General features: G+C 37.6%; 5 protein-coding genes across 9 annotated transcripts; all 5 read right to left on the bottom strand.

The window, feature by feature from the left end:
- Positions 1 to 21: 21 nt before the first annotated feature.
- Positions 22 to 8603, bottom strand: LOC140777503 (mitochondrial import receptor subunit TOM40-1-like). Its single transcript, XM_073121661.1, has 11 exons — positions 8224 to 8603; positions 7725 to 7806; positions 7546 to 7645; positions 7351 to 7446; positions 7189 to 7239; positions 4838 to 4903; positions 2346 to 2447; positions 1362 to 1430; positions 1198 to 1281; positions 655 to 750; positions 22 to 442 (listed from the first exon to the last, which is right to left on the bottom strand). Exons 1-11 carry the CDS (start codon positions 8414 to 8416, stop codon positions 386 to 388), a joined length of 996 nt encoding a protein of 331 aa, XP_072977762.1. The 5' UTR covers positions 8417 to 8603; the 3' UTR covers positions 22 to 385.
- Positions 8604 to 8953: 350 nt separating this feature from the next.
- LOC140777502 (geranylgeranyl diphosphate reductase, chloroplastic-like) lies at positions 8954 to 10917 on the bottom strand. The gene has a single exon (XM_073121660.1). The coding sequence runs from the start codon at positions 10720 to 10722 to the stop codon at positions 9367 to 9369; it is 1356 nt and encodes a 451-aa protein (XP_072977761.1). The 5' UTR covers positions 10723 to 10917; the 3' UTR covers positions 8954 to 9366.
- A 786-nt stretch (positions 10918 to 11703) lies between these two features.
- Positions 11704 to 15656, bottom strand: LOC140777638 (ADP-ribosylation factor 1-like). Its single transcript, XM_073121888.1, has 7 exons — positions 15519 to 15656; positions 15170 to 15366; positions 14341 to 14411; positions 13904 to 14023; positions 12643 to 12761; positions 12052 to 12133; positions 11704 to 11889 (listed from the first exon to the last, which is right to left on the bottom strand). Exons 2-7 carry the CDS (start codon positions 15315 to 15317, stop codon positions 11884 to 11886), a joined length of 546 nt encoding a protein of 181 aa, XP_072977989.1. The 5' UTR covers positions 15318 to 15366; positions 15519 to 15656; the 3' UTR covers positions 11704 to 11883.
- On the bottom strand, positions 15564 to 19550 carry LOC140777637 (uncharacterized). 4 transcript variants are annotated; one of them, XM_073121886.1, is made up of 2 exons: positions 18180 to 19550; positions 15564 to 15700 (listed from the first exon to the last, which is right to left on the bottom strand). In XM_073121886.1, the coding sequence occupies exon 1, from the start codon at positions 19369 to 19371 to the stop codon at positions 18208 to 18210; it is 1164 nt and encodes a 387-aa protein (XP_072977987.1). In that variant the 5' UTR covers positions 19372 to 19550; the 3' UTR covers positions 15564 to 15700; positions 18180 to 18207. The 4 variants fall into 4 exon arrangements, with proteins under 4 accessions (XP_072977987.1, XP_072977986.1, XP_072977985.1 ...); XM_073121885.1 differs by having other exon boundaries at positions 15565 to 15704; XM_073121884.1 differs by having other exon boundaries at positions 15617 to 15754.
- A 2286-nt stretch (positions 19551 to 21836) lies between these two features.
- On the bottom strand, positions 21837 to 25518 carry LOC140779812 (uncharacterized). 2 transcript variants are annotated; one of them, XR_012107401.1, is made up of 3 exons: positions 24225 to 25518; positions 22365 to 22547; positions 21837 to 22062 (listed from the first exon to the last, which is right to left on the bottom strand). XR_012107401.1 is itself a non-coding variant. In XM_073125092.1 (2 exons), the coding sequence occupies exon 1, from the start codon at positions 25413 to 25415 to the stop codon at positions 24258 to 24260; it is 1158 nt and encodes a 385-aa protein (XP_072981193.1). In that variant the 5' UTR covers positions 25416 to 25518; the 3' UTR covers positions 21837 to 22062; positions 24225 to 24257. The 2 variants fall into 2 exon arrangements, 1 of the variants encoding a protein (XP_072981193.1); XM_073125092.1 differs by lacking the exon at positions 22365 to 22547.
- Positions 25519 to 26735: the final 1217 nt, after the last annotated feature.

The following is a 26735-nucleotide window of genomic DNA, read 5'->3' as shown; positions in this document are numbered from 1 at the left end:
ATAAATAAATAAACAAACAAATTTACAGCAACGTCTAAAGTCTACCTTGAACATAAAATAATATCAAATGGTTGTGCATTACTGTTGTAGAATTTGTTCCATCAAGGATGAACAAAGAATAATGGCAGTAAAATGCCATATTATAAGGTCGCCGCAAAATGCCATATCTCAAGCATGTTGAAAAGAAGAACTCAGTAAAACAAAAAACAAAATAGAAGTTCCATTTCCTATTAAACCTTCAACACGAGCAAACTTGCGCGTCAGAAAACCAAGGAGCCGCAAAGAATCTTGAGGGCCAGGTAATCATAAAGATTACTAGGCTGATCCAGGAAAAACCTGCAGCTACAACTTATCCTACATTCTGCGAAGAAACGCTACAGGCAGCTTACTCTCCTACAGTCAGACCAAATCCAAACTTGTAGTCTTTCTTCCGATGATCAATCTGCAGGGAATCATCACATACATGAGAAATCTCCATCAATAAAACCAAGACATCACGGCGTCTGAGGTCGGTTGTATATTGCCTTGCTTATATTACTTTAAGAGAGTAATTATTTGGCTCAGACCCATGGCCACTTAAGTTCAAGGAGAGCAACCTTGTTATCAATAATAAAGCATTCAAAAGTTGCGGCTAAGTAATTTTGTGATGCTCACCTCCGCAGAAAGGATAAAATTGACACCCATATTTAGTCGCTCTTCCAGAAAAGCACCCACAACTCCATTGGAATCAAGTTTACCTCTTAAGCGGCACTGCAGCAAAAATTTCATTTGGATATAAGCTTTAGGAGAGAATCATCATAATTAAGCAATGAATTCAACGTGATAAAAGAACTTCGGTAAACTAACTTGTTATGTCACCTGGAACTCTATATGCAAGTAGACCAGGACATTTTTGTCCTGATGATTGACCAGCACACATATATACACAGGTAAGAGAGGGAGAGTAAAAAAGATCTTTGACTTACAATTGTTCTGCTTTAAAGTATTCTCACAATCTCTAAAGATGTGAGACGAATCAATCGTAAGATTCTAGTTTTTAGCTGTTAACCAAGAAAGTGCAGCAACCTTTTCTAGTCCTTAACGGCATTCCGCCAAAGAGTTGTGGTTAATTCTCCTAGTTGAGAAAGAGGGTATGGGATTGCAATTCAAAATGATGATGAGAGGATGCAAATATCATGATAAGAAACAAAGCATTACCTGTCTAAGTATGTAATCATATCCAAAACTGGAAGTAACATCTCTTGTCATGTGATTGTACATGAAATCAGATGCAAGAGAAACCTGCAAATAAAGGCAAGTACAAGCTTATCAAATGCAAATAGATAGAAAGTTTCAGGTTTGCCGATATAAAAAAATCTGACCTTCTCAGAAACTTTCTGGACATAACTCAGTGCAACTATTCCAGTGCTGGCTACCTGTGCTGTTGCAACCTGCAAAGGTTTGAGTATAATATGTATCAACTTATAAACCAACAAATGACTCCAAACTTGAACTAAAAATTGTCTACCTGATGTGCAGGCCATCAGATATCATACAAATTAGTAAATTACTTTATTTTTTCTGGGTTCTGAAATTCATGCCACAGTACCATAAATGATAGCCCCAATCTGATGCAAAGCGTTGGTATAAAAGAAAGATAAAAGTGACACAATCATCATCCTCCATACAGACTGTTTAAACTCACTCTAGTATTTCCACTTATGAATTAATCACCATCCATCACATGCTCTTCCTTTTTTGTGCACTTAATGAAATGGAAATTGAAAGTGCATTGAAATGGTTCAAGCCGGTGTCATGATGGAGAAGTGAACTTGAACTTAAACAAAAACGCAAGACAATATAACCGTCAGATTTGACATATCTAGCCTTCCAGGCTCCAGCATAGGATGGTTCAGGATCATAAAATCTTCCATTGCACAGGACATGGAAATGGATCTACTCATATAGATAAAGCCTCAAGTGAAAAGGGTTTATTAATTCCTCAAAAAAAAAAAGGGGTTTACGTAATAAATCTTCCCACATTAGATGGTGTCACTATTTTCACGTGAATCATCATCATTTGGCAGTGAAGTAAATCTTCTAATCCTGAGGGCTAATTTTCACCTTCATTATAACTCTTAAAGAATTCTGCATGGGATATATGCACATAATCTAGTCAGTGTCAGCCAACTTATTTGTAGTTAACCACTTTGGGTTCTTCAATCTTTTTCTCTGCCCCCTAGTGTATGCTATCTTGACAAAAAAGGTCCTAATTCAAGATTCAACAGTCAGTTTCACATTCATATATACATTGATTACAAAATCAAGAATAAGAAGAGAACATAAGACCAAAGAAAAAGACTTACCATCTTATCTGTGTTGTAGCGACCAGCAAAACCAATTCCGGATTTCCTTTGATGGCCAAGCCAGAAGACTTCAGTGCCCAATGATAAGTGTGGTGAGACACTCTAAAGTATTAAAATAGAAGCTGCTTTAGAATGCAAGGTAGTTCAATACTATCAAATATTGAGACAAAAATATTAACCCTTTATAATCAATTTATTTTTAACAGATTTGACATCTTGAGAGATACAAGCATACTCTTTTGAGTATAACAGGCACCAGTTGTTTAACTCAGAATTATCAAGGTTATTGCATCTCTTGGTTACAACTGCAAGGACCTGGTATAACAACCATATGTATTATTGTCCCTTGTAAGTAGCACACTGTCTTCAAAATTGTTTTCATCATGGAATACATTTGAAGCTTACAACTTTTAACCGAGGAACTCAACACTTCCAAACTATATACAAACATGAAAAAATCGGGGTCTCTAATGAACGACGGAACAACAAAAAGAAATAACTAAAAAATCATTACCTAAGCTATCTTCCATTATTGACTTCTCTTCTGTCTAAGCAACTCACATAGCCTCTTAAGCTAAGTTTATGCCGGTGTAGTTTCTGTAAACTTAAGTTTACAACAATTTCAATAAGCCAAAACTACATCAAAAACATAGATAGGATTGTGTCTGCCTGAAGAAACATGAGTGCACCTGCTGATACATCACGTATGGTGCTAATCAAGTCTACCACAAATTTGGAATGAATTAGCCTATAGTTTAATTTATTTGGTTGTTCTTGCCGGGCAATTATCAATCTTTTTATCAAATAGAATTTCTAGAAGGCATATTTGCATTTGAATAGCAGGTCAATATATTTTTCAGTTGACAAGGATGGCTAAGACAACCCGAATTGGAAGAGGAGAATGTCAGCCAACCAAGTTATTCAGACTACCTACAACTATGCTGAGTGGGACAGCCATGACCAGGAAGAACTAAACGTTATCAGCCTTTCAATATCACTATGTATCACATAGCTATTTTGGTGAAGATCAGTAAACATCATATATTCATATAAAGATCACATCTTATTGTCTCATTATGTAGACAGAACAAAATTGTAGTATTATTCTAAATCACATAGCAATTATATTGTAGAATTTCCCATCTGTCAATTTCCAAGATTCGTCAGGAAAGTCCCCTGCTATCTAACATGCGGCATAAGTACCTCAAATATGCAGCCATGCTATAAAAAGGATACTTACTAACCTTCCTGCTGCAGTGAAACACTCATAGAAATAGATATATGCAATACTTATAAAAATAGATACAATTTACCGAGCATGCCTATTTTTGCCTGCTCACTTTAGATATTTGTAACTTTGTAATTCATGATATAATATACTGCATTATTTTACAAGCAAACATCAGAAAAGATTTTTATCAAGATATACTGGCACAATATAACTAAACCTGTTCCATAGGTCCTCTTTCATACTTTCTTTCTTCTTGAAAATTTCCTATACTACATGCACTTCAACATCTTCCAAATTTTTACTAGCTTTACTATGTGAGTGAGTATTTGGCTATTTGCTACACCACGTGCACTACGCAGTACTTTGTCTGCCAACATATTGTGGCATCCTTTGAATCAATGATATTTGAACAAAAAATAATTGATCTAGCTGATACCTCACAATTCAGCTTCTAAAATGTATTATAATTAAATAGAGTCAATTTGAGGAGCTAATTAGTGTTAGGACATCAAAAAGTTGCACGGGATATCAAGAATTTTCAAGGTTATTATAGTTTTATGGACTTCAACATTGTTAGAATCCTAGATACAAAAGAATTATCATGAAAAATGTGCTGCTTAGTGGAATAAAAAAAAATTAAAGAATGCTAGGACCTAAAACAAACAGGCACCAAAACAAAAGGAAAGCAACAAATATGAACCAAAAATCTGCACTTGCAGCTTCAGAACGTGAAATCAGGGTCAAGAGTCATATTTTACACATTTGGCCCAGTCTGAGCTCTGCCTGGCTGGGCCTACGAATTTAGGTCAAAATTAACTGAGGATCTGTTCACAGCAGCCCCACCCCTACAAAACAATTAGGCCTAGCCCAGGCCTAAAAGCAAACACGACCTGAGTAAACCCTTCAACAACCCCAATGAACATCACAAAAAGCGCCAAAGGAAGTGTTGACTCCATTATCTGCCAAATAAAACTATGACATAACAAAGCTAATTTATTGTCCCCTTTAAAAGGAAAATGCACAAAAATATGAGATATTGATGGATTCATAGAATAAAGCTTGTTCATTCTTTCTTTCTTTTCTTTTTTCATTTCTCCTTGTCTAAATCACATGAGAATGCATCCTCATACAAATCCACAACAAGTTATAGATCTACATGGGTTTTGAAATAGTTTGGGTTGCGAAAATGGTCCTTGTCATAAACAAAAGTGCATAAATCTCTCAAGAGTATATCCAAACATAACCATAATGTATCATTCACCTGGATATAATTGGCACCATAGAAAGCATTGTTTCCAATTTGGAATTGAGACCTGAAATCCTTGCCCTGTACAAGGTAGATAGTAGTGTAATAGACAATAAGAAACTACAAAAAGTAGCAGAACAAGCTATGCACACATTAGGTAGAGTAGAAAGTACTATTACTGGTGGTGCTTTGTCTCAAAGGATAATAGTGACTGAATATTTCAATACTCCAAATATTAAAGAAGCTTCAACAATGACAAATCATAGGTTAACCTTAACATGCTTGTAGATAGTGTCACACATATCTAAGGATTGCCATGCTAGTGGCATGACGCATGCCAACCATGGCTTGACATGGTACATGTTGCTAGTATGCAGTGCCAGGTCAACATGCCATTGGCATATTGAATAGTTTTGATATACCATAAAACAACAATTAAACCTCTTAAGAGCCTTAAAATAGGTCTTAGGGTCTAAATTAAAGCCTTTCAACACTATATAGTAGTGTAACATATAAAATTAGATTCTAATATCATGATTTTTTCCATTTTTCTATGATCTTCTGTGTTGGGGCAAATAACCTAGGGAAAATGAAAATTTTCGTTTTCTTTGATTTCTAAAATTTTAATTTATATAGATGAAGCACTAAAATGCAAAGAAGTATCAAAAGATATGAAAAAATAACCTCAATAAGATTTTCTACGGTAAGATATACTTAATTCTAGTGGCACACATTGATGAGTGACCATGAAAGAGTATCAAGATACTCCATTGTATTGGTGTCAATAATTCATAGACATAATATCTATCAACCCGTGCCAACCGACATGGCAATCTATGCACATATCATTACTGAATATTGATAAATATAAATCAAATTGATAAATTTTCAATCACATATGTTTGTATCATATTACTGTGTATAACACAAGATGAAAATTGATAACATTAATTGCAATTAAGCTCTGATGGATCAAGTACATTTACAGAGTTCAACCCTTACGATTAGATAAGTAGAACTATATCAAAGCAGATCTAGTCGATAATAGGCTCAAAGTTTCTTCAATCCAAAATAGGGGTGTCAAATTGGCCAGGCAGCTCGTAAGCCGCTTGAGCTAGACTCAAGCTCTAAACAAGTTGAGCTCAGCTCAATTTCTGAGCTCATTTAATGAACAAGCAGAGATCAAGCTCCAATTAGTTCGCATATGTTGAGTATTTCTATATTATATTATATTATATTATATATATATATATATATATGTGACTTATAGTTTTAACACAATCACTTGCTAGCGTAGTTGGTCAACAGCTACTTCAGTTCCTATTGGCTTGGTTCAAGTCCCACAACAGTCTATTTTTCTTACCTATCAGTTTGTTCTCTAATGCAGTAGTGCTCCTTTTGAAGTAAGCTGGCTCAATGAGCCAATTTCCAGCTGGCTCGGTTTAGACTGAGTCAAGCTCGAGCTCGAGCCTGCAGTGCTGATTGTAGGTTTTGAGCTGAACTTGATTCAGCTTGCTCAAGCTTTGCTCTCACACCCTTAGTCCAAAATACTCTATCCCAAGGTTCATTAGTTGGCAACCCCAGCATTAATAAGGTAGCACAGGGCATAAGATCCACGACTGCTATTGGGAAACAACTCTAACAAAATAAATATCCACTAAAGAGGAATATAGTGTATTTCACGATCCCATCAATTTGTCAGCACTAAATAAAAGGGTGCAAAAATATGAAGGTGACGTGAAAGTGAGGGGAAGAAAGGAACGCATAAAAGGTGAGAAAATTATTCTTTCTTTCTATACCTACTCTCTTCATCTAAACATGACATTAAGTTTTAATACAACTGAAGGCCTGCTATATTCAATTCATGAATTGTGCACTTTTGTTCCCCATTCTGATTAAACAACATAGATTTCTCATGGAAAAAATCTTTGCTGTCATTCTTTTAAGAAATGTAGAATCAGCTAAAACACACTCTTTGAATAAGAAAATAAATTTTTTACAGTAAAAATATGGCATATGAAAACCAATATGGATGTGCACCAATAAAGATAAAAGGTGTGATTTTACTTGCCAGAAATGTGAACCTACCGATGGAATAAATAATAGCAATCTCTAGCCCCAAAAGCCAGCTTTATTTTTGACAGTATCAACTTTGATTACTCAGTCTCTTATTCTCAGCATTCTCGACTGAGGTGCATATAGACCATTGTTTCATGATGAAATTAACATTAAGTAAGGTTGAAACGTTTTTTAAGCTAGAAATTTGATATTTTACAGGGAGGAATCCTCCATTATATGAGATAAACCAATAAAAGGAAAAGAAAAACACACCATTAGATATACAAAGAGTATCAAGGGAGACTGACCTTGTAATCAAAATTAAACATGCCTTGAGAAAAGTGTGGCTCATTTGTGAGCTGTCAAAAGGCACAAACTAAGTCATTAAAAAAAAAGCAACCGCATAAGAAAAGACTCCAATTTATGTCTCCTTAAATAGTATTGGAAGTTGACAATCTACTATAAAGCACCTGCCCATTTATCTTCAAAGTAAGGTTATCAGTTAAATCGCATTTGACTCGTGCGTTCAGCCTTCCATCAGTAAGTACCCGTCCAATAAGCATCAACTGAAAAAGCACTCCATAAAAGATATTATATTTAATTTCTATCAAAGAAGTTCTCAGACCCTAGAAACATCATATGGTGAAACTTTTAGAAAAACTAACCTTTGGATCTAGAAAATTGGCACCAAATTCATAATGTGCAGTAGGGACTTTAATAGTATCAGATGATTGTGAGGGGAGTTCCATGGATCCCATGAAGACGCTGATTGTTGTTTGATCATAAAGATAAAGATTACAGACCAAAATGCATAGTCATCAATTGAAACAAAGAATTAAACTACCTGTGGCTGAGCGAGAATTTCTGATTTAACCCTTTTGTGAAGTCAAATCGTAACCCTTCAAAAAGCTCAGGCTTCAAAGACACTGTAAGCATCCCAAGGAGATGTAAGAAAAATCCCAAGCTGAAAAGAAACATCTCTGAAGCCAGTGGCAACAAGGACTGACCCAACTAAACAGATATTGACACATTAGAAACTTATTCATAAAGGTCTACTTTCTCTATCTTAAACTTAATAACAAATCCTAGAAGTATATCAGGGTACGGCATGTTCTTCCTTCTTCACTCTCTCATCTGTCTGTCTCTTTCTTCCACTAATATCACATCTATCTCTACCACTCCAAGTTACTCCAAGCATCCCGAATGAGTAATTAACCAACCGAACCCCGACCTAATGGTTAATCCAGCGTCTAATTGAAGCACATCCACAATGAAATCATTTTAACAGAATGCACGCAGCGAGTGCACCAAAACGGAGATCAAGAGGAGGATGGGGAACTCACTCAAGGCTTCCCTCTGGATCTCTTCGAACGGGACGGGGCAAGGGAGATTGAGATAATCGACCTTCTTCTCGCTCTTCTCTTCCACCTTCGGAGGGAGGGCGGCGGCGAGGCCAACGGGGTGGGGCGGCGTATACGCCGGCGGAGGAGGAGGCGGCGGCGGAGGGGCGGCGGCGTGGCTGACGGAGGACCCCATCGCACAGAAGAGACAGATGGTAGTGACCAAATCTGGAAGAGTGGGGAGCGGGGAAGGGACGAGGGTTTCCTTTTTTTTTCCCCCCCGAATAGAGAGTGGAATTGGAGTGATGAGAAGAAGGTGTTTGATTTTCGATTGATGTTGGTGACTTATACGGCTGCGGCTAAATTGGGTGCGGTGCGGAGTGGGGTTTTTGGAGGGTTTCTATTCAGTGCGAGTCGCGGTGAGCGATATATAATAAAGTTTGTATCTACCGTGCTAGTCCTAGGTATCAGTTAGACTAAGGAAAAATAAAAATAAATTCTGTTTTTTTGGTTCCTTTTTTTGTTTTCTCCGGAAGAAATTTTAGTTATCTCTTATATTCAAGACATAATTATGAATAATACTAAATCTTAGATGAAAAAAATAGCTAATGAGTATTTTCTATTCACTGTCAAAGTGGTACCAAATCTTTATTTATATCCGTCAAAGATGAACCATAAGAGATTTTAAAAGTTAGCATGTACCAAATTGAATCTAAGGTAATTAGTACTAAGCCACCAACTTCCTTTTATTCGTCAAAAGAAAGGTAGTAGTATCATTTGAAAAGAAGATTACAAGGACCTTGACATCCACCTTCCTCTTACATGGAGTTTTGTCCTCATAGAAATTATTTATTCGAATATTCTACTCCTAAACTTAAATATGAAGAGAGAGAAAAGAGAGAGATCTTTTTAGACATGACACCTTAACTTGCACAAGAGCAGCAAGTTTTAATGGGTAGAGTGTATGCATATCTGATAGAAATAAGTGCTAACCCAGTTGTTGTTCATCTTATTATTCAGCATTAGAGCCTAAGGATGCTAGATAACAAAAAAGAGAGAGTAGAGTATGCATGCAATGCATGAATCGAAGTGATTCAGGAATGGAATTCAAAATGGGAAACTATGGAATGGCATCATATGTTTATATTAGACCATCCTCAACTTCTCCACCTCCTTCTCCAGAATCGTCGCCCTCACCAAACTCCCCATCGTCTTCCACAGCAACCCAAAATCCTTCCACAAATCCCCGGACACCATCCTCTTATGCAGGTAGCTATCGAACGTCATCCTCTGCACGTATTCGTCACCGCACAACTCCACCAACGCCTCCCTACCCGCATTGCTTCCGTAGAACACCCTTTGCAGCAGATCCAGGAACCGGAACATTACGATGAACTCATCGTCCCATTTTCTAAGGTATTCCCTCTTAAGCCCCTCCTCGGTAACCTTACCGCCCTCCTTCCAAACCCTAACGATGGCTTCGCCGCACATCCTCCCGGACTTGGCGGCGAAGTAGATCCCCTCGCCGGAGCAGCGGGTGACGTAACCGGCGGCGTCGCCGACGAGGGCCGCGCGGCCGACCACCCGCCTCGGACGCGGGTGCTCCGGGATGGGGTGAGCCTCGACGCGGATCACCTCGCCGCCCGCGATCTTGGGGCCCGCGCGGGAGCGGATCCCGGATTGGAGGCGCTTGATCTCCCGCTTGGCGGCGACGGTGCCGGTGCCGACGGCGACGTGGTCGCACTTGGGGAAGACCCAGCCGTAGAAGTCAGGGGAGACGTCGCCGCCGACGTACATCTCGGCGAGGTCGGAGTAGGCAGCCATGGCCGCTGGGGGGAGGCGGATGCGCTCCTGGAAGGCGATCGCGGTGGAGTAGGAGCCGGCGGAGATCGATCGCGCCACGCGGCTGTTGGCGCCGTCGGCGCCGACGACGACGTCGACGGCCAGGGTGGATGAAATGCCGGAGGGTGAGGAGATGTAGCGGATGAGATAGGGTTCGTCGGGGGAGGCGGGGAGGGTCAGGCCGGTGACGAGGCCGGGGAGGAGGACGGCGCCGCGGGACTCGGCGCGGCCGCGGAGGAAGGAATCGAGGACCTCCCGGCGGAGCATGGGGATGTGGTCGCCGGGGCGGAGGTGGCGGGAGAAGTCGGCGACGAGGTTGGAGGGGGAGAGGAGGCGCATGCGGGAGACGCGGCGGTCGACGAGAGAGGAGGGTAGGGAGAACTCCGATAGCATGCAGAGAGGGATGGCGCCGCCACAGGGCTTCGAACCCGAGGGGCTCCGCTCGATGAGGAAGGTCTCTACGCCACCGGCAGCGAGGGCCTCTGCGGCAGAGGATCCCGCCGGGCCACCGCCGACCACCGCGGCGCGGAGGGGGCGATCGGTGGTGAGGGAGGAGACGGGGAAGAGGATGGGTCTGCGGGTAGGTGGATAACGGGTCCGGCTTGGGGAGGGGAGAGAGATGCCGGAGGAGAAGGTGGAGGAAAGGGAAGCAGAGGACATGTTGGGGTTGGTGGTGGTGATGTTTAGTTTATTGCTAGTGTTTTCTTCGCCTCCTCCTCGTTCTGCTTGTTTTAGGGTTGGAGATGGTACTGAGTGTGGTTTAGTGTGCTTGTTTTGCCTCTGTGCCACAGTGACAGTGCCACATAATTACGTCGTAGACCTTCTAACTTATTGCTTGTTTTTATATAAACTTTTTCATTTATTTTTAATGACACGTCGACACCCTTAAGTATTTAACCAGTTAGATTCTTTTAAAAAATATTGTGTATCATGTGATCAATTATAGGTTTTTTAAAACCTATTTATTAAAAAAAATTGAAGATAAGATAGTTATTTAATATTTTTTGTTAATATCACTAGAGAATATGAAAGTTATTAAATTGTTGGAGTCGTCGAAATGTCACAAGAAACAAATTAGAGGGCCTATGTAAAAATTGAATCAGGTAGGTTTTCATCTGGCATCAGTGTTTGGTTTAGATCTTAGCCCAACGGTGATTTAATATATATATATATATATATATATATATATATAATATAATTTAATCTTAGCCCAACGTGGATCTAATATATTTTTGTTTTTTTGCTTGTTATTTACTTGACTTGATTATAACTTTATAAGTAGTCTTTTCCAACCAAAACAATTATCCAGGCTAATTATGTGGTGTTCAATTTGTTAAAAAAGTATATAAGCATATCATAAATAAGAACATAATGCAAAGGATGTTTAGAACCATATCCATAGGGCATATTTACACCCCAAAAGATGAAAATCAAAAGAGAAATAAAAAATGACTTCTGGATGCTATTGGTTACCCCGTATTCCTTCCATTTTTTACTTCTTCAAAGTAGTAGCTATAATGATTCAGAATTTTACTTCCATAACTGTACCAAAGAGTATTCATGCAGCGATCCTACTTTAGGATGTCAAGGAGGCACCATTCTGTCAAGAGATGAGCTAGAAACTGTATGCAGAACAGTTCAGAAGCACAATAGCAGTGAAGACTCTTTTAAGGTTCTTAAAAGGCACGACTTTAACAAGAATATTCTGTTTCAGCTGTAATCTAAGAGTTTGAAGTCGAAAAGAAATAGCATTCATTATACTATAAATCGAGGCTGCACTGTGATGCTGATGACCTAGTATAGTAATTCCAGAAGCTTGAATCAGCCCTGGAAAAGATAAACCGTCAAAGTCAATGCAAATGAATATAGCTGCCAAATGGCTAGAATAAATTGCAGATAACTATGCCAAGCTTCTCCAGCTTAATTTCAAAAGGCTCCAAATATGTAAGGCATAAATTATCGAGATAAAAGGGTAAAAGAATGGTTTACCTTGCTTGCAATGTTGTTGGAAAGCCAATCAAGACCCTCGTACAAACCTTCACCAGATGTAGCACATGTGCTCTGAATATACCTGATATATAGTGACAATTTCCCAATCAATAGGATGTAGAACCCCACTACCAATCGATAACATAAAATCAATCTAAAAAAAGAGTGTCAGATTGCAAAAGAAAAAAAAAAACAGAATCCTCTTAGTTCGAATCTGGTTTTCCTTTGTATATGATCCCCTATAGTTTTATCACTACCAGCAAACAGTTATAATTCTTGGAGATCTTATCCAAATGTTTTTGATGGGCATATGTAAGATAAGAGTTATTCAAATGAAGATCATTTAATGGAATTCCTTATTTCTTGGATGAGGAGTAGGTACTCCATAGAAAGAATGTCTCTCTATCACATCTACCTAGACAAGATTGGCAGAGCAAAAAAAAAGATAGGCCACAAGAACAAACTCACAGAGGCAAATGGATGCAACCTCAAACAAAAGATAGGCCATTAATAACCGCCGTGGCATCAGGCCAACCTAATATCTACTTCTTTTGCAACCTCAATATTGTTACATCAACAAACTAAACATACCAGTGTCGCTGACGAAGAGAGTGAAGACCAAGCTTATCAGTGATTTCAGCAGCGTTCATTGCATTTGGCAGATCTTGTTTGTTAGCAAACACAAGTAAGACAGCATCCCTCAACTCATCCTGCCAATATCCAAACAAGAGAGCAAACAGTGTTTTCAGTGCATCAAGAGATTCTGTGGAAAATATATAGCAAATTAATTTTGGCATACTAAAAGAGTACATTAATCATAACAAACAAGTAAATAAACAAACAGTTTACAATAATCTTAGATTAATACAGTTAAAATAACTAAATAAGAACCCAAGGCTGTATGGACTCATGAACATGCACATAGATATTGTTAGGTAGCTGAATCAAGAGAAATTCACTAGAGATCTCGATTTACTCGGAGAAACTTACCAAATGATTAAAACCAATCTAACATACTAACATGAAAGATCTTCACACATTACGCTGTTGCATTATAGTTACATTATAGGAAGAAAATCAATCCAAAGATTAATAAAACAGTGAATACTGCATATAGAGTTGATTGTCTTGGAAGCAGTAAGGCAGATGTAACATGATATAATTAAAAAAGGTGAATGGGGGAGATAATGAATCAGTTGCGTAAGCATGGGTAAGAACTAAACACACAACAACCAAGATATAGATTCTAATATTCAAGTATCCTCCATCCACTTAAGATGATGTCACAAAAACAATTTCATATCAGATTACAACCAACTTTATAAATCGGTTTATGAAGAAAAATCTTTCAAAAGGATCAATAGTAATAACGAATTTAGATTGCTGATATAAAAGGCAATTGAAATTCTTTTGGTTGCAAGGTGAACCGTAGAGGTTCCCTTTGAAGTAATGAAAGCAACACCAATGATAAGGAGAAAAATTAAATATATCGTATTCCAAAGAGGTTCCTTTTTCCTTTTCTGCAATTATATGAGGATAACTAATTTGCTTGAACTATTTCTCACAGCAAAATGAGTACTATTAATGCAGAATGCAAAAACTTCCATAAGAAAATGATGATTTGATCAGTCAATGACGCACAACAGAATAACTCTGGACCATTGTATATTATTTTTGTCAGTGAACAGTTCACATAACATTTCTGAACTTAACTAACTTGAAATAGATGCCACACACTACCATACCATCAATTGGTATTCACATTAGAAACGAACAGAAAATGTTTTGACATTTGCTGACAGAAAAAAGTCAACTTCAATATCCTTTAGCACACTATTAGAAACTAACTTACCTCGTTTAGCATCCTGTGGAGCTCATCCTTTGCTTCAACAGCACGATCTCTGTCATTGCTGTCGACAACGAAGATAAGGCCCTGAGTGTTCTGGAAGTAATGCCTCCACAGAGGTCTAATCTGTATTTTCCAAAGCCAAGAGCACCAAAAGTAATCAGATTTCATATGCAGTTTGCTTTCTGAATCCACCCATCATCAAGACAAATCAATAACAATTCTCAAAATCTTATGTCATGATCATTAGATGTTTCATCCTTAACATGGCAATATCAAGTATCACAGAGTATCTTATATTTCCAACATTATCATGTAACCTTTACAGATATTCAAAACTGGTAAAAACATCTTTCAACAAAAAACAATTATACACAGCCAGTTCTTGTAACTTTACGCATGCTAAAAAAAGAAGAAGAATAATTGATTAAGTAATTCATTACCTTGTCCTGACCACCAACATCCCAAACAGTGAAGCTAATATTTTTGTATTCTACAGTCTCCACATTGAAACCTGCATTGAACCCAATGAAATTTAGCAACTTAGTGGAGGAAATATGCATGATTAGCCACAAAATGTCGAAGTTTTGTTTAACATATGACAAACAAAAGATATCTGATCTTTGTCAAAGAAAACTTTCCAACATAAAGGCTAAACAACCTTCTTGTTGCTGCTATTTCCATTCCAATTATCATCCTTCTGGATTAGAACATACATTAAGACCTTATAAATGCCCCTTTCCAAGATTCATCCATGTAGTGATATTACTATTTCCCCAGGGTGTATTTCTCATGGTTGGGTTCTACTAGCTGGCGTATTGTGCTAAAAATAAAGATGGGCATGTAAGTTTATATGTCAGGAAAGCTTTGACAGGTTTCTTTCTAACGGCATTATGTAGGCAATTTATTAAGCAGCATCCATCAAGGCTTTCTTTGCTTGTAACTGATCTGGTGATCAAAGTTGTTACAGAGCAACCCATTACAGAGTAAAACTTTATTTTAGCTGACGTAAGGATCTAAAGGTTGAAGGAAGTAGAATCAATTAACGTGAAAGCTAATAAAGTCAGCAACATCAACTCAAACATAATTTCACAATTGACACTACAAACATAAGGTTCAAAGTTCATCCTGCGAAGAGAATTTCAGATCTCAAAAGGACCATTTACATATAAAACTATTCCAAATCACACAAAAGGATGTAAAATCGCTTCATTCTTGCCTACCAAAAATGCCAAGAAAAACCTAACGTCAAAGCAAAAGAAGAGCCTTTACCGATGGTAGGAATGGTGGTGACGATCTCTCCGAGCTTGAGCTTGTACAGGATCGTGGTCTTACCGGCCGCATCGAGCCCAACCATCAGGATCCTCATCTCCCTCTTCGAGAAGAGGCGGCTGAAGAGCTTCGTGAACGTGAGCCCCATCGCACCTCACCGGAGATCCACAAAGTCAAAAGACCTCAAGCTCCAAGATCTACACAGAGATCCAAGATCTAACATGAAATTATGAAGCACAACCCCGAGATCTATTGATCAACGCCATTCGGGAGATGGATCTAAGATCACCAGTATGAGATCTACTTATTCGAATCAGATCGAGGAGAGGAAGAAAGATAGGCATTATACCAGGGAATCTTCGTTAGATCTTGGGAGGAGTTCTTCGATCCGAGCTTCCGATTCGGTCTCTTCTCTCTTCCTTTCTCCTCGGGAAAGAAAGAGGAGAGAAGAAAAAGGAAATGGTAAGCTTAGAAACCGGCCTTATATAACGTGTAGAGAGAGAAGCGACCAGGAGATCCCGCGTTACCAGCCTGTCTGGACACGGAGGACGGGAGTAGACGGTAAAATAGAAGGTGGTGGGTTCTCTGCATACAAAGTTGTATGAATTCGATACAATCTACGCCAGGTTCGAATAGAGAGTGAAAATTGTTGGGTTTCATCCAGATCCGACCCGGTTCCATAATCAGAATATTCCCAATATTTATCTGAATGATTATTATATTAGTATGAAAATAAGCAAAGCATATATTTATTATTTTTTATGTGAACTTGCGGTCTTTTTTTAAGGCTCTATAGATGAGTAATTTCACATTATGAATAATATCCTGCATCCCATTGGTATCCATATTTGTATGAAGCAAAGGGAATGGAATTTATTTGGAAGCCATCAAATTCTAATTCCTAGGAAAAAGATATTATTACAGTGGAAGTAAAAAATTAATAATTCCGATCTAAACAATATACTAATGCATTCTTATTAAGAACTATAGTAAGTTATCAGAATCGACTAATCCGTCAACTTTATATTAGTTATATTCTATAAAGTTCAAAAGTTTTTTAAAACAATGGTTTTTGCTGCAATATATTCAATCTTAGACTTCAACCTTGGTCATAAAGTATGAAACTTGGTTACATGGGTAGGAAACTTGGGCTGGAAAGGGTGAGATAGGTATAAATAATGGTTGAAGCAGTAGCAGTACTACAAGAATTTTGTAGAGGTTCAATTTCTTGAGAAATTGGCAAGAGTAGCAGCACTGCAGCATAATTCAAGAAATTCCTCTTATAATCAAAGCAAACAGTAGTACAAGCTATTTGTCTAATACACCATAAAGAATAGAAGACTGATGAATGAGCCCCACAGACAAGTGAATAGTTTTACTCTTTCCTTGTTTATGTATATGCTTGTCAGAAATTTGTAACTGTTGCAAACTCCAACAAAGGTAAATTCAAAGAGAACAATTTTCCTACCTTAATTTTCTATCAAACTCTACTACTTCACAGTAAGTCAGATGCCAGAATAAGAACCATGACAAGTAGTTAGTGTCTACACAAGGGAATATCATAAGATGTAGGGCCTATATCAAAAAGTTACAGGTAAAAAAGTTACAGTTAAAAAATTTCATCAAACAGCCTTCATTGTGTAGATCTTACAATTTCATAGTGCATCAATATGGTTCCCTCTTTAAGAAAGTAAAACGCTATGGACAGACCAATCATATATGTTTCCAGTGAAGATTTAAGAATTGAAAATAGACTAATCATATTTATTAGAGCAAGTGTCTATGTAAACATGATTTAAAGGGTATATTTATTGGAATGGACACACAATATTTTATCAACATATTAGGTCCACCTTTTGACATACTAACAAATTGAAAAAAAAAAAAAAACAACTGTGGTGCCAAAATTTGTGATTTAAACTTCAAAATCCATTTAAATTCTACCGAAAAAAAAGAATTCTATTTGAAGATACAACTGCCTTACTTCTTATAAAGCTTTAAATCTGAAAAACCAGTGTAGGATGCTACTAGTGAGAAACTTGTCTTAAGGAGGTCTTTGGTTGGTTGCTAGCAGAATTTGTCTCTTTAGTTATCTTAAAAAGCTCATAATTGCAGAGCCCTAGATGAGTTTGAAGTTTCAGACATGAATCCATCTGACACTAGGATAAAAATTTAATAACATACTTTTCTAGTATAAACTGTTCTCCTGTTAAAACAACAGAAAATTAAATCTAAATAGGTGCGGATAAAACACTTGCAAGCTGCAAGCAGAACAGCCAATAACTATCATAAGTTTGTTCCCCAATATGGTTCTCTTTAATGGAAGGAAGAGAAAGTGCTTCTGAAGAAACTGTTATAGTTGCAAGATTGTTCTTGCAAGAAGATCATTGATTTGAACTCGAAGCGCAATGTAATGTTCATGTTGTCTACAATTCATGACTCTTGACATGGAAACAAAACGTACCATAGAGGAAGAGAAGATTGAGGGATGTTTCCATCACCTCCATTGTTTTTCCCCTTTCTAATTCAAGACATAAAGCATGTCTTCCTATTTTCAGAAATCATTGACATTTTGCTTCAACAACTTCAGAAACTACCTCACTAGAAAACAGCTCATTCAATTTCCAGAAGAAGGGCTTTATGGAGCTGGAAATCAAAGTGATGCAATATACCCCTAAGCTAGATGAACACAAAAGTAAAACCGAATCCTAACACCCCAAATCAAAAGTACAACAAAAAGAAAATGGAAGCCAAACCCAGATAGTCATCAGTTAGATAAATCTTAGATAGATAAACAAGAGTCAGCTGGGCAAATGCATCGATGAAAATTTCTGATGATATAAAACATGGCAATATATGCATCAAGTGGATCATTCTTTCAAAAAATACAAGCTGAGGCTGCAAGTAAAAAATATGCATGCAAAATCAAGCAATAGAAAGAAAAAATTTGTATTCTAAAGAATCTGAACGTCCAATTATCCCAAAATGGCAGAAAGTCAAAATGGTTTACCTCCGGCTAAAAAATGGTACAACCATTGCTAGTTTAACGAAGGGTGCCGCATTTGACCAAGAGGATCTTTCCCAAATCCTTCTAATTCAATCTCACTGTTGTAAGCCTTAAGAACATCAGGTAGATCATCCTGAAACCTAGTCACATATCTCTGCAAGAAAGTTCTTGCCGGAAGTGTCAGCGCTGCAGCTATGCTCAAATCCTCTCCCACTTTGCCCTCTCTATTCAAAATGCTCAGCACTGTACATCTCGGAATGGTCGTCTTCTTCAAACTAGGCAGCAGAAGTTGTGGAAACCTAATTACATAGGAGGGCCTGATCTTCAGCTTATTGATAAAGAAGTCCAATACTTCACCAATTTTTCCCTCTGATATCCTCATACACATTGGTGTCTTCCTAAACGCCGAAAGCACCTCTTCGTCCGACCACCCAAAACTCCTATAAACCGCCATTTTCCTCTCCCACGTTGATTTCTTTAATCCGGAGATCGTACCGAATGCATAAATAAACATGCCATCTGACATTTGAATGCCAGTGGCTTTCACCTCCTCGACGATCTCATTAACTCGGTCCGGCCCTTGCAATAGGACACCAGGCTGGAGCGCCAGCAATCTGGAAATCCTTGGCTCCGGTAATTTGTGCTCCCGGAGAGCTTGAAGACACGGCAAAATGGTCTTCTTGAGATTGGAGTGGAGGGCATGGGGCGCTTGGCTGAAGACCGCGACGACGCTTTCTTTGCTCTGGAATACAGATTGAAGGTAATCTAAGCCGGGAATGAGGTGGTCTTTTAAGCTTCTTCTCAAGAGGAGGGGCGCCAAAGTTAGGAGCTTGACGAGGTTAGTGCCCGAGAAGCCGAATTCATGGAAAAATTCCATCTTTGGCTTCAAATTCTTCCGGGCATCGCACGTGAGCAAGCGTGGCTCCTTCTCTATGATTCTCGAGATGTGGGCATCGGTGAAACCATAGGATCTTAGCAGCTGGAGCACGGAATCGGGCTTCTTGCTGGTCTTGAGCTGGACCTTTTGGGACGCCAACAGGGCCGATTGCGGAGAGAGGAAGCAGGAGTTCGTGAGGTAGGAGATGGTGAGGTCGGGAGTGCACGAGAGGTGTTTGATGAATTGGTTCCGGAGGGAGACGACATCGGCGGGCGTTTTCGCGAGGAGTAGTCTACAACGTCGAATGGAGATGGACATGGAAGACGATCTGAGATGAGATGAGATGAGAGGGACCGGTGGAATTGGGGATTTTGAAGTGTTCGAACTTTGAAGTGGGAAGCAAACATGAACCCTAGAGGATTCCCCGGGATGGCAGAACAAAGGAACTTGATTTGGGGGGTAAATATCAAAGGAGCTTTCTATTCCTTTTTCCTGATAGAGAGTTAGAAGAGGAATTGGTGCTTTTGTAATTTAATAATATTTAAATTTTTCAGTCAACGTATAAATTTGTTTTTTCTTATTGTTGATATATTTTTTTATTATAATAAATTAATATAAAATTTAAATATGTGACCCATATTAAAGTTTATTATTAATTTTTTAGATGGTAAGTCAATTTCAGTACCATTTACTCTCAATAAAAACTAATTTAAAATTTATTTTACCTTTTGTACTTAAAAAAAAATCTTAAATTATTTTTTGATACAAATTTAATTATAAATATATTTAGCTAATATATATATATAAGTATTTCTATTAATTAAAAGTTCTCTTATTTTTCCTCTGGTCAAAGAGTAGAAAAATAATTCTCATTTTCCTTCCTCTTTCCTCTCTTTTTTTTCTTTATGTTATTTTTGTGAAGTCTATAATTCATTCAAAATATAAATTAGAACGTAAATAACAAATACGTCTTATGAACTATGACTACATAAATCATAAGTTATTAATATAATACATTGTCAAATAATGTATATTACATTGTGACTTAGTCTAATACATATCCATTCAACGTAATACACTCAAAGAAGTAATATAATGTTAACTATGTAATGTCCTATAGGATATGAAGTTCTTTGTCACCATGTAACTATCCATAGTTTCACAGACAAATATTAGTGTGGAACATCAGGAGAGTAATTGCAAATTATGCTTAATAACTACAAACTAATAGAGTAAAAGGTGTGAACAATGTAAACTAATTATTTGTTTATTTGTTATTTCTACCGACTTCTCGGTTAAATATTTGTATCCCGTACTTTTGGCCTTTGTGTACTTAATACTCAATTACTCTATTTTACTTCCACACTGGATCTCTTTAGTTTGCAGTTAGTTGACTTTCGTTCTTAGTATCTATGTTCGTTCCACCCTTACATTTTACGTAATATATACATACATGTGAGAGAGAGTAAACATTTATAATTATCTAAATTAGGAATGCATATGGTCGGATCAAATTCAGGCTGAGTCAACTTCACTGTAATATGAATACAATAAGAACCATCTAATCCGTCTAATAAATAGGGTGAACACATAATACATTAACATGACATAATAATATGATAACATGACATTATAATGCAACATCATAAATTCAACACAAAAGTGATACAATGTAACCATAAATTCAATTCAACACAAAAATGATATTCCATGCACCAATTCAACTATTATGACACAGAAAACATTAAGTAATTAAATAGATATCGTGCCAACGGCACTAACCACCACCATTAAGTAATTAAGCTTAAGTATTGGTAATACTTCTAACTTTCAAATCTAACAATAACCTCATCACAAATACAACATAGTTTCAATTCACAATCTATAACAAACTTCAAATAGTTTGAACAAAAGTAAACATCACAACTCCAGAAAAGATAAAATAAAATAAAGAGTATGTAAAAGTCTACAAGTACCCTGCATATGTCCACTATATATGAATAGAAGAACACTGCAAGAAGCCCGCAAGAGATGCAAGATCCAATATAATCTACCCAAACTCTCTCCCAAACAAATACTCTCCTCTTTTTTCTCTCTGATGTAAAGAAACATTTCAATTGCACAAAATAATCATCTTCCAGTACAAAATTAATAACAAAATACAATAAAGATTCATCTGCATACTCGACTTAAGATCTCCAAGAAGATCCTACAATCAAAGATGTCAGCATAGAACACCGCCGAATGAGATGTTATTTAGGAGATCCATCAAGAACCCAAATTAATGATTTTGCTTCTGGAAAGTTCTAATGTCTTTCTCTAACCATTGTAGATAGTATTACTGGGTCAAACTTCTGTTGGAAACTTCCATATGCCTCGGACCTAGGCCCCTGAATTTTACCACTCTTCTCTTGAACAACCAGTACCTATCTTAGAACTATTATTAGTCAGACATAATATATTGAACCTATGAGCCGATAAAATATGCATATCCAAACCTTTGTTTAGAAAAATGTGGTCAGCTACATTTTAGAAGACTATCGAAAGAAATAACAATTCCTAGAACAAGCTTGACCCTTATAGACATTCGTAAAAATTACTGCCTCAAGAAAATCAGGCTTTAGCAAGGTGCTTAACTGAAAGCACAGTTTTAGACTGAGCTTTTGCCTCTCTAGTGGAGCTTAAGCTCATGCAACCATGAGCAATCTAAGACATGGGAATTATATAGGTGAAGGAAATTTATTCTAACTTTTTTAGCCATCTAAAGAGATAACCCCGACAAGGAAAATAACTGAAATATCATTCAAGTTCATATTCATGAACAATATGCAAGGAAACTTAGAGAGAGGGGACAATCCACCTATGACATATCTCTCTCCTTTCATTCATCGTAAAGGCACCAACACCCACTTGGTTAGTAGCATTGCAAGGTATTGTGTTTTTGGTATCAGGAATCCAATAGATAAGCATCAAGAAACTTTGCTCAGCATGATGGTACCAAAATCCTTCCTGAACAAAATTAAAGTTTGTGATTAATTCAGAAATCAATGGATAGAAGAAAAAAAGAAGAAAAACAAAACAGGACAATCATACAAAAGAAAATAGAGTCAGTACATAATATTAAGACTTGAGAAGCCATCCAAATAGTGTTCTCCTGAATTATTTCATTAGTTCACTTACTACAAGATTTAAGATTTATAACGAATTTATCCAGATCAGGAGTTCCATCACCCAAATGCATGATAAAGGTTTCAAGAAATAGGTAACAATAAAAAAATGAAGTCAAGAAAAGGGAAAGTTTGAATGGACACCTCAGCTCGCCGGACTTCATGGCAATGGACATGCAGATGAGAAAGATGTCGGCCATAGTGATTGTGTTGTTATGCTTCCAATGCTTGGGGCATTAATGGGGTCCACCTGTCATGCTCCACTCGACCACACCATGTTTCGGAAGTCCGACGAATGGTCGTGGTTGACGTGCCCATGATGATCTCCTACACCACCCATTCTTGTGCCGGTGAAGATTTGGGAAGGGGAGTTGGGAATTAGGAAGACAGTAACAAGGGTAAGACTTCTCAAGTCTCAGTGAAAGTGAGTTAGGATTAGAAATCTAATATACATATATATATATATGGGTCATGTCGTGTCGAGTCCAGTCAACTCGGGTTATCGGGGTTGGAGGATTGACTCGATCCAATATGACTCATATAATTAAATGAGTCAAATCAGATAAATAGGCGAGTGGTATAAACTCGAACACAATCCAATTTTTAATTGAATTAGGCAGATTGACATGTTTATGACTCGAATTAGATTAGATTAAACTCAAACCGATTTAAAAGTCAAGTTATCATGTCTGCTCAATTTTTGTCACTCCTAGTCTGCATCTTTCTAAGATAAAAGTGACAGAATAATACATTTGACAAAAAAAAAGTCTCATTGAATTAAATGCATAGAATACTTCTCTTCTTTCATCTCAATAAAATGGTAGTTTGGGAAAGATATTTACCATGCAAACAAAACTAAAAGTGGACTTGAGAAGTAGATTTTTCTTGCAAATTGCCCATTTCTATTTGACGGTCTTATACTTATCCATTATTTACTAGAGAAGAAGTCATTAATTGTTATTATCCGTTACTAGAATAAATTTATTTGATATTACAAATTTGAGATGGTAGAATAACTTAACAAAGATTCTAATTGTGACAAGGAAAAACAAGAAAAGGGATTAAAAAAAAGTAAAGGTCGGTGCTACCCTAATTTTATATTTGATGTTTAGTTGGAAAAGGAAACAAATGATGTATTTGGTTGTGATAGTTTGGATTAAAAATGAAAATGATTAAAGTGACCTTATTACCCCTTTCTTTGATCAAATCTACATATGTGTGAATCAAATGGTTGCAAGCAGCAAGCAGAACAACCAATAACTATCATAAGTTTGTCTCCCCCATTGGTTCTTTTTAACATAAGGAAGAGAAACTGCTTTTGAGGAAATTGTTATAGTTGTAAGATTGCTCTTGCAAGAAGAATATTGCTTCAAACTCAAAGTACAATGAAGAATGTCCATGTTATTTATAATGCATGATTCTTCATGTGTAAACAAAAAGTACCATAGAGGAAAAGAAGATCGAGGAACATTTCCATCACCTCCATTGTTCTCCCCCCTTTCTAATTCAAGACATAAAGCATATCTTCCTGTTCTCAGAACTCATTGACAGTTTACTTCAACAACTTCTCCCTCATTAGAAAACAGTTCATTTCAATTTCCAGAAGAAGGGATTCATGGAGCTGGAAATCAAACTGATGCAAAACATACTTCTAAGCTAGATGAACACAAAAGTAAAACCGAATTGCAACATCCAAAATCAAAAGTAAAACAAAAATAAAATAGAAGCCAACCCCAGCTAGTCATAAGTTAGATAAATCTTAGATAGATAAACAAGAGTTAACTAGGTAAATGCATCGGCAAAGATTTCTGATGATGTAAGGCAATATATGCATCAAGAGTATCATTCTTTCAAAAAAAATATAAGCTGAGGCTGCAAATAAAAAATATGCATGCAACATTAAGCAATAGAAAAGAAAAAATTGTGGTTCTAAAGAATCTAAACGTCTAGTTGTCCCAAAATGGCAGAAATTCACGAGCATTAGAGGCGTGCAAAATGGTTTACCTCCAGCTAAAAAAGGGTACAACTATCGTTAGTTTAACAGAGAGTGCCGCATTGACCAAGAGGATCTTTCCCAAATCCTTTAAATTCAATCTCCCCGTTGTAAGCCTTAAGAACATCAGGTAGATCGTCCTGAAACTTGGTCACGTATCTTTGCGAGAATATTCTTCTGGGAAGTGGCAATGCAGCAACTATCTTCAAATTTTCTCCCACTTTGCCCTCCCTAATCAAAATGCTCAGCACTGTACATCTTGGAATAATCGTCTTCTTCAAACTAGGCAGCAGAAGTTTTGGATACCTACTAATATCGGAGGGGCAGATTTTAAGCCTATTCATAAAGAATTCTAATCCTTCACTAATTTTTCCCTCTGATATCTTCATACACATTGGCTGCCTCCTAAATGCCGAAAGCACCTCATTCTCGGACCACCCAAAACTCCTATAAACCGCCATTTTCCTCTCCCATGTCGATTTCTTCAATCCGGAGATCGTACCGAACGCATAAATAAACGCGAGGTCTGACATTTCAATGCCGGTGGCTTTCACCTCCTCGACGATCTCATTAACTCGGTCCGGCCCTTGCAATAGGACACCAGGCTGGAGCGCCACCAATTTGGAAATCCTCGGCTCCGGCAATTTGTGCTCCCGGAGAGCTTGAAGACACGGCAAAATGGTCTTCTTGAGATTGGAGTGGAGGGCATGGGGAGCGTGGCTAAAGACCGCGACGACGCCTTTTTTGCTGTGGAATATAGATTGAAAGTAACCTAAGCTGGGGATGAGGTGGTCTTCCAAGCTTCTTTTCAAGAGGAGGGGCGCCAAAGTTAGAAGCCTGACGAGATTAGTGCCCGAGAAACCGAATTCATGGAAAAATTCCATCTTTGGCTTCAAAATCTTCTGGACATCGCACGTGAGCAAGCGTGGCTCCTTCTCTATGATTCTTGAGATGTTGGCATCGGTGAAACCGTAGGATCTTAGCAGTTGGAGCACGGCGTCGGGCTTCTTGGTGGTCTTGAACTGGATCTTCTGGGACGCCAACATGGCCGCTTGCGGAGAGAGGAAGCATGAGTTCGTGAGGTAGGAGACGGTGGGATCAGGAGTGCACGAGAGGTGTTTGATAAATTGGTTTGGGAGGGAGACGACATGGGCTGACGTTCTCGTGAGGAGCAGTCTACAACGTTCGATGGAGGTGGACATGGAAGACGATGAGAGATCGGTTGAAAGGGACCGGCGGGATTGGGGGTTTTGAAGTTTCGCTCATTAGAGAGTGGGAAGCGAGCGAACATGAAGTGAACCCTAGATAAATCCCTGGTACATTATTTTTCCTTTTCTTTTTTCTGATAGTCGTAATATTTGTTATTACCAGTTACTATTTGTTAATTGTAGACAGGGTTGTTCCAGTTTGACTCGATAAGGCAATCGAATTATGATTTAATTTAATTTCAAGCCGGGCTAAAGCACAAGCATGCTAGATTAAGCTCGGTTTAATATTATTTTATTTATATAAAATATAAATTGTAAATAGATTAAGGGGTTATTTTGCATCTCTAGTTCTATGAAAAAATTGGAATTTTTTGAAAGAGTCATGCCAGTTCCATAGGATAACAATATCTAGAATAAATATTAAATAAAATTTAATTTGGTTATGTATATGATTTTAGTCTAATTATACTTTAGTTAGAGTTTAATTTGAAATATTCTTGCACTTGCTTCTTTTCTTTTTATCGTGGGGAATGCCGGAAGTCAAATTTTTTATTCATCGTTACTGATTAGTGTATAAATTTGATATAAAAATAGTAAAAAAAATAAAATAATAGCTCCCTAATAAAAATTTCAAACTCCACTGTGACACTTACAAAAAAGAAAAAGAATAAGAAGAAGAGGAATAAGCGAGCAACCCTTCTTGTATAGCCTCTCTACAACACATCATAAACACTAGGTTGATACTGTGCTAGTTGGGTCTGCTAGCTTAAGATGGTAAGCGAGGTTATGGGCTAGGCTTTTGCCTGCCTAACCCACCTAGAAGCCTGACCCGCTACGCCCGCTTATGGGCCAGGCCAACTTATTAAGCCCATCTATTCTTATAGTTTTTTAGTCTCATATTAGATATTTAGTAAATTGATACCACTATATAACTATGTTCCTATAAAAGCTAACTAAAATAGTTTTATTAAGGCTCACTACACTCGACTTGATGAGATATAATATTTTCTTTTAATTTAGCCCATTGCACTTGATCTATTATGTTCGAGCCAAACCTAATATCTCATAGGTTAATGGGTTATAATATTCTAGCCTAGTTCAAATCAAGCCTAATTCGAGTGATTAGTGGATCAAGTTGCGTATAAATACTTAAGGCTAGTATGTCTAACTTGCCCGTTGTGGCGTTGATCACCTTTATCCATCTGGACCCACCCACCGGCCACCTCATTCTCCTCTTCTTCTTGTCCCCCTCCAAAACCACACCTACGTATCTCCTATCTCTCTAATCCGATTGTAAAGAATAACACTAAGGTA

The sequence above is a fragment of the Typha angustifolia genome, chromosome 15 (genome assembly GCF_048772165.1).
Source record: "Typha angustifolia cultivar Huaian chromosome 15, ASM4877216v1, whole genome shotgun sequence".
In the NCBI taxonomy this organism is placed as follows: domain Eukaryota; kingdom Viridiplantae; phylum Streptophyta; class Magnoliopsida; order Poales; family Typhaceae; genus Typha; species Typha angustifolia.
This window is presented reverse-complemented; position numbering and strand designations above follow the sequence as displayed.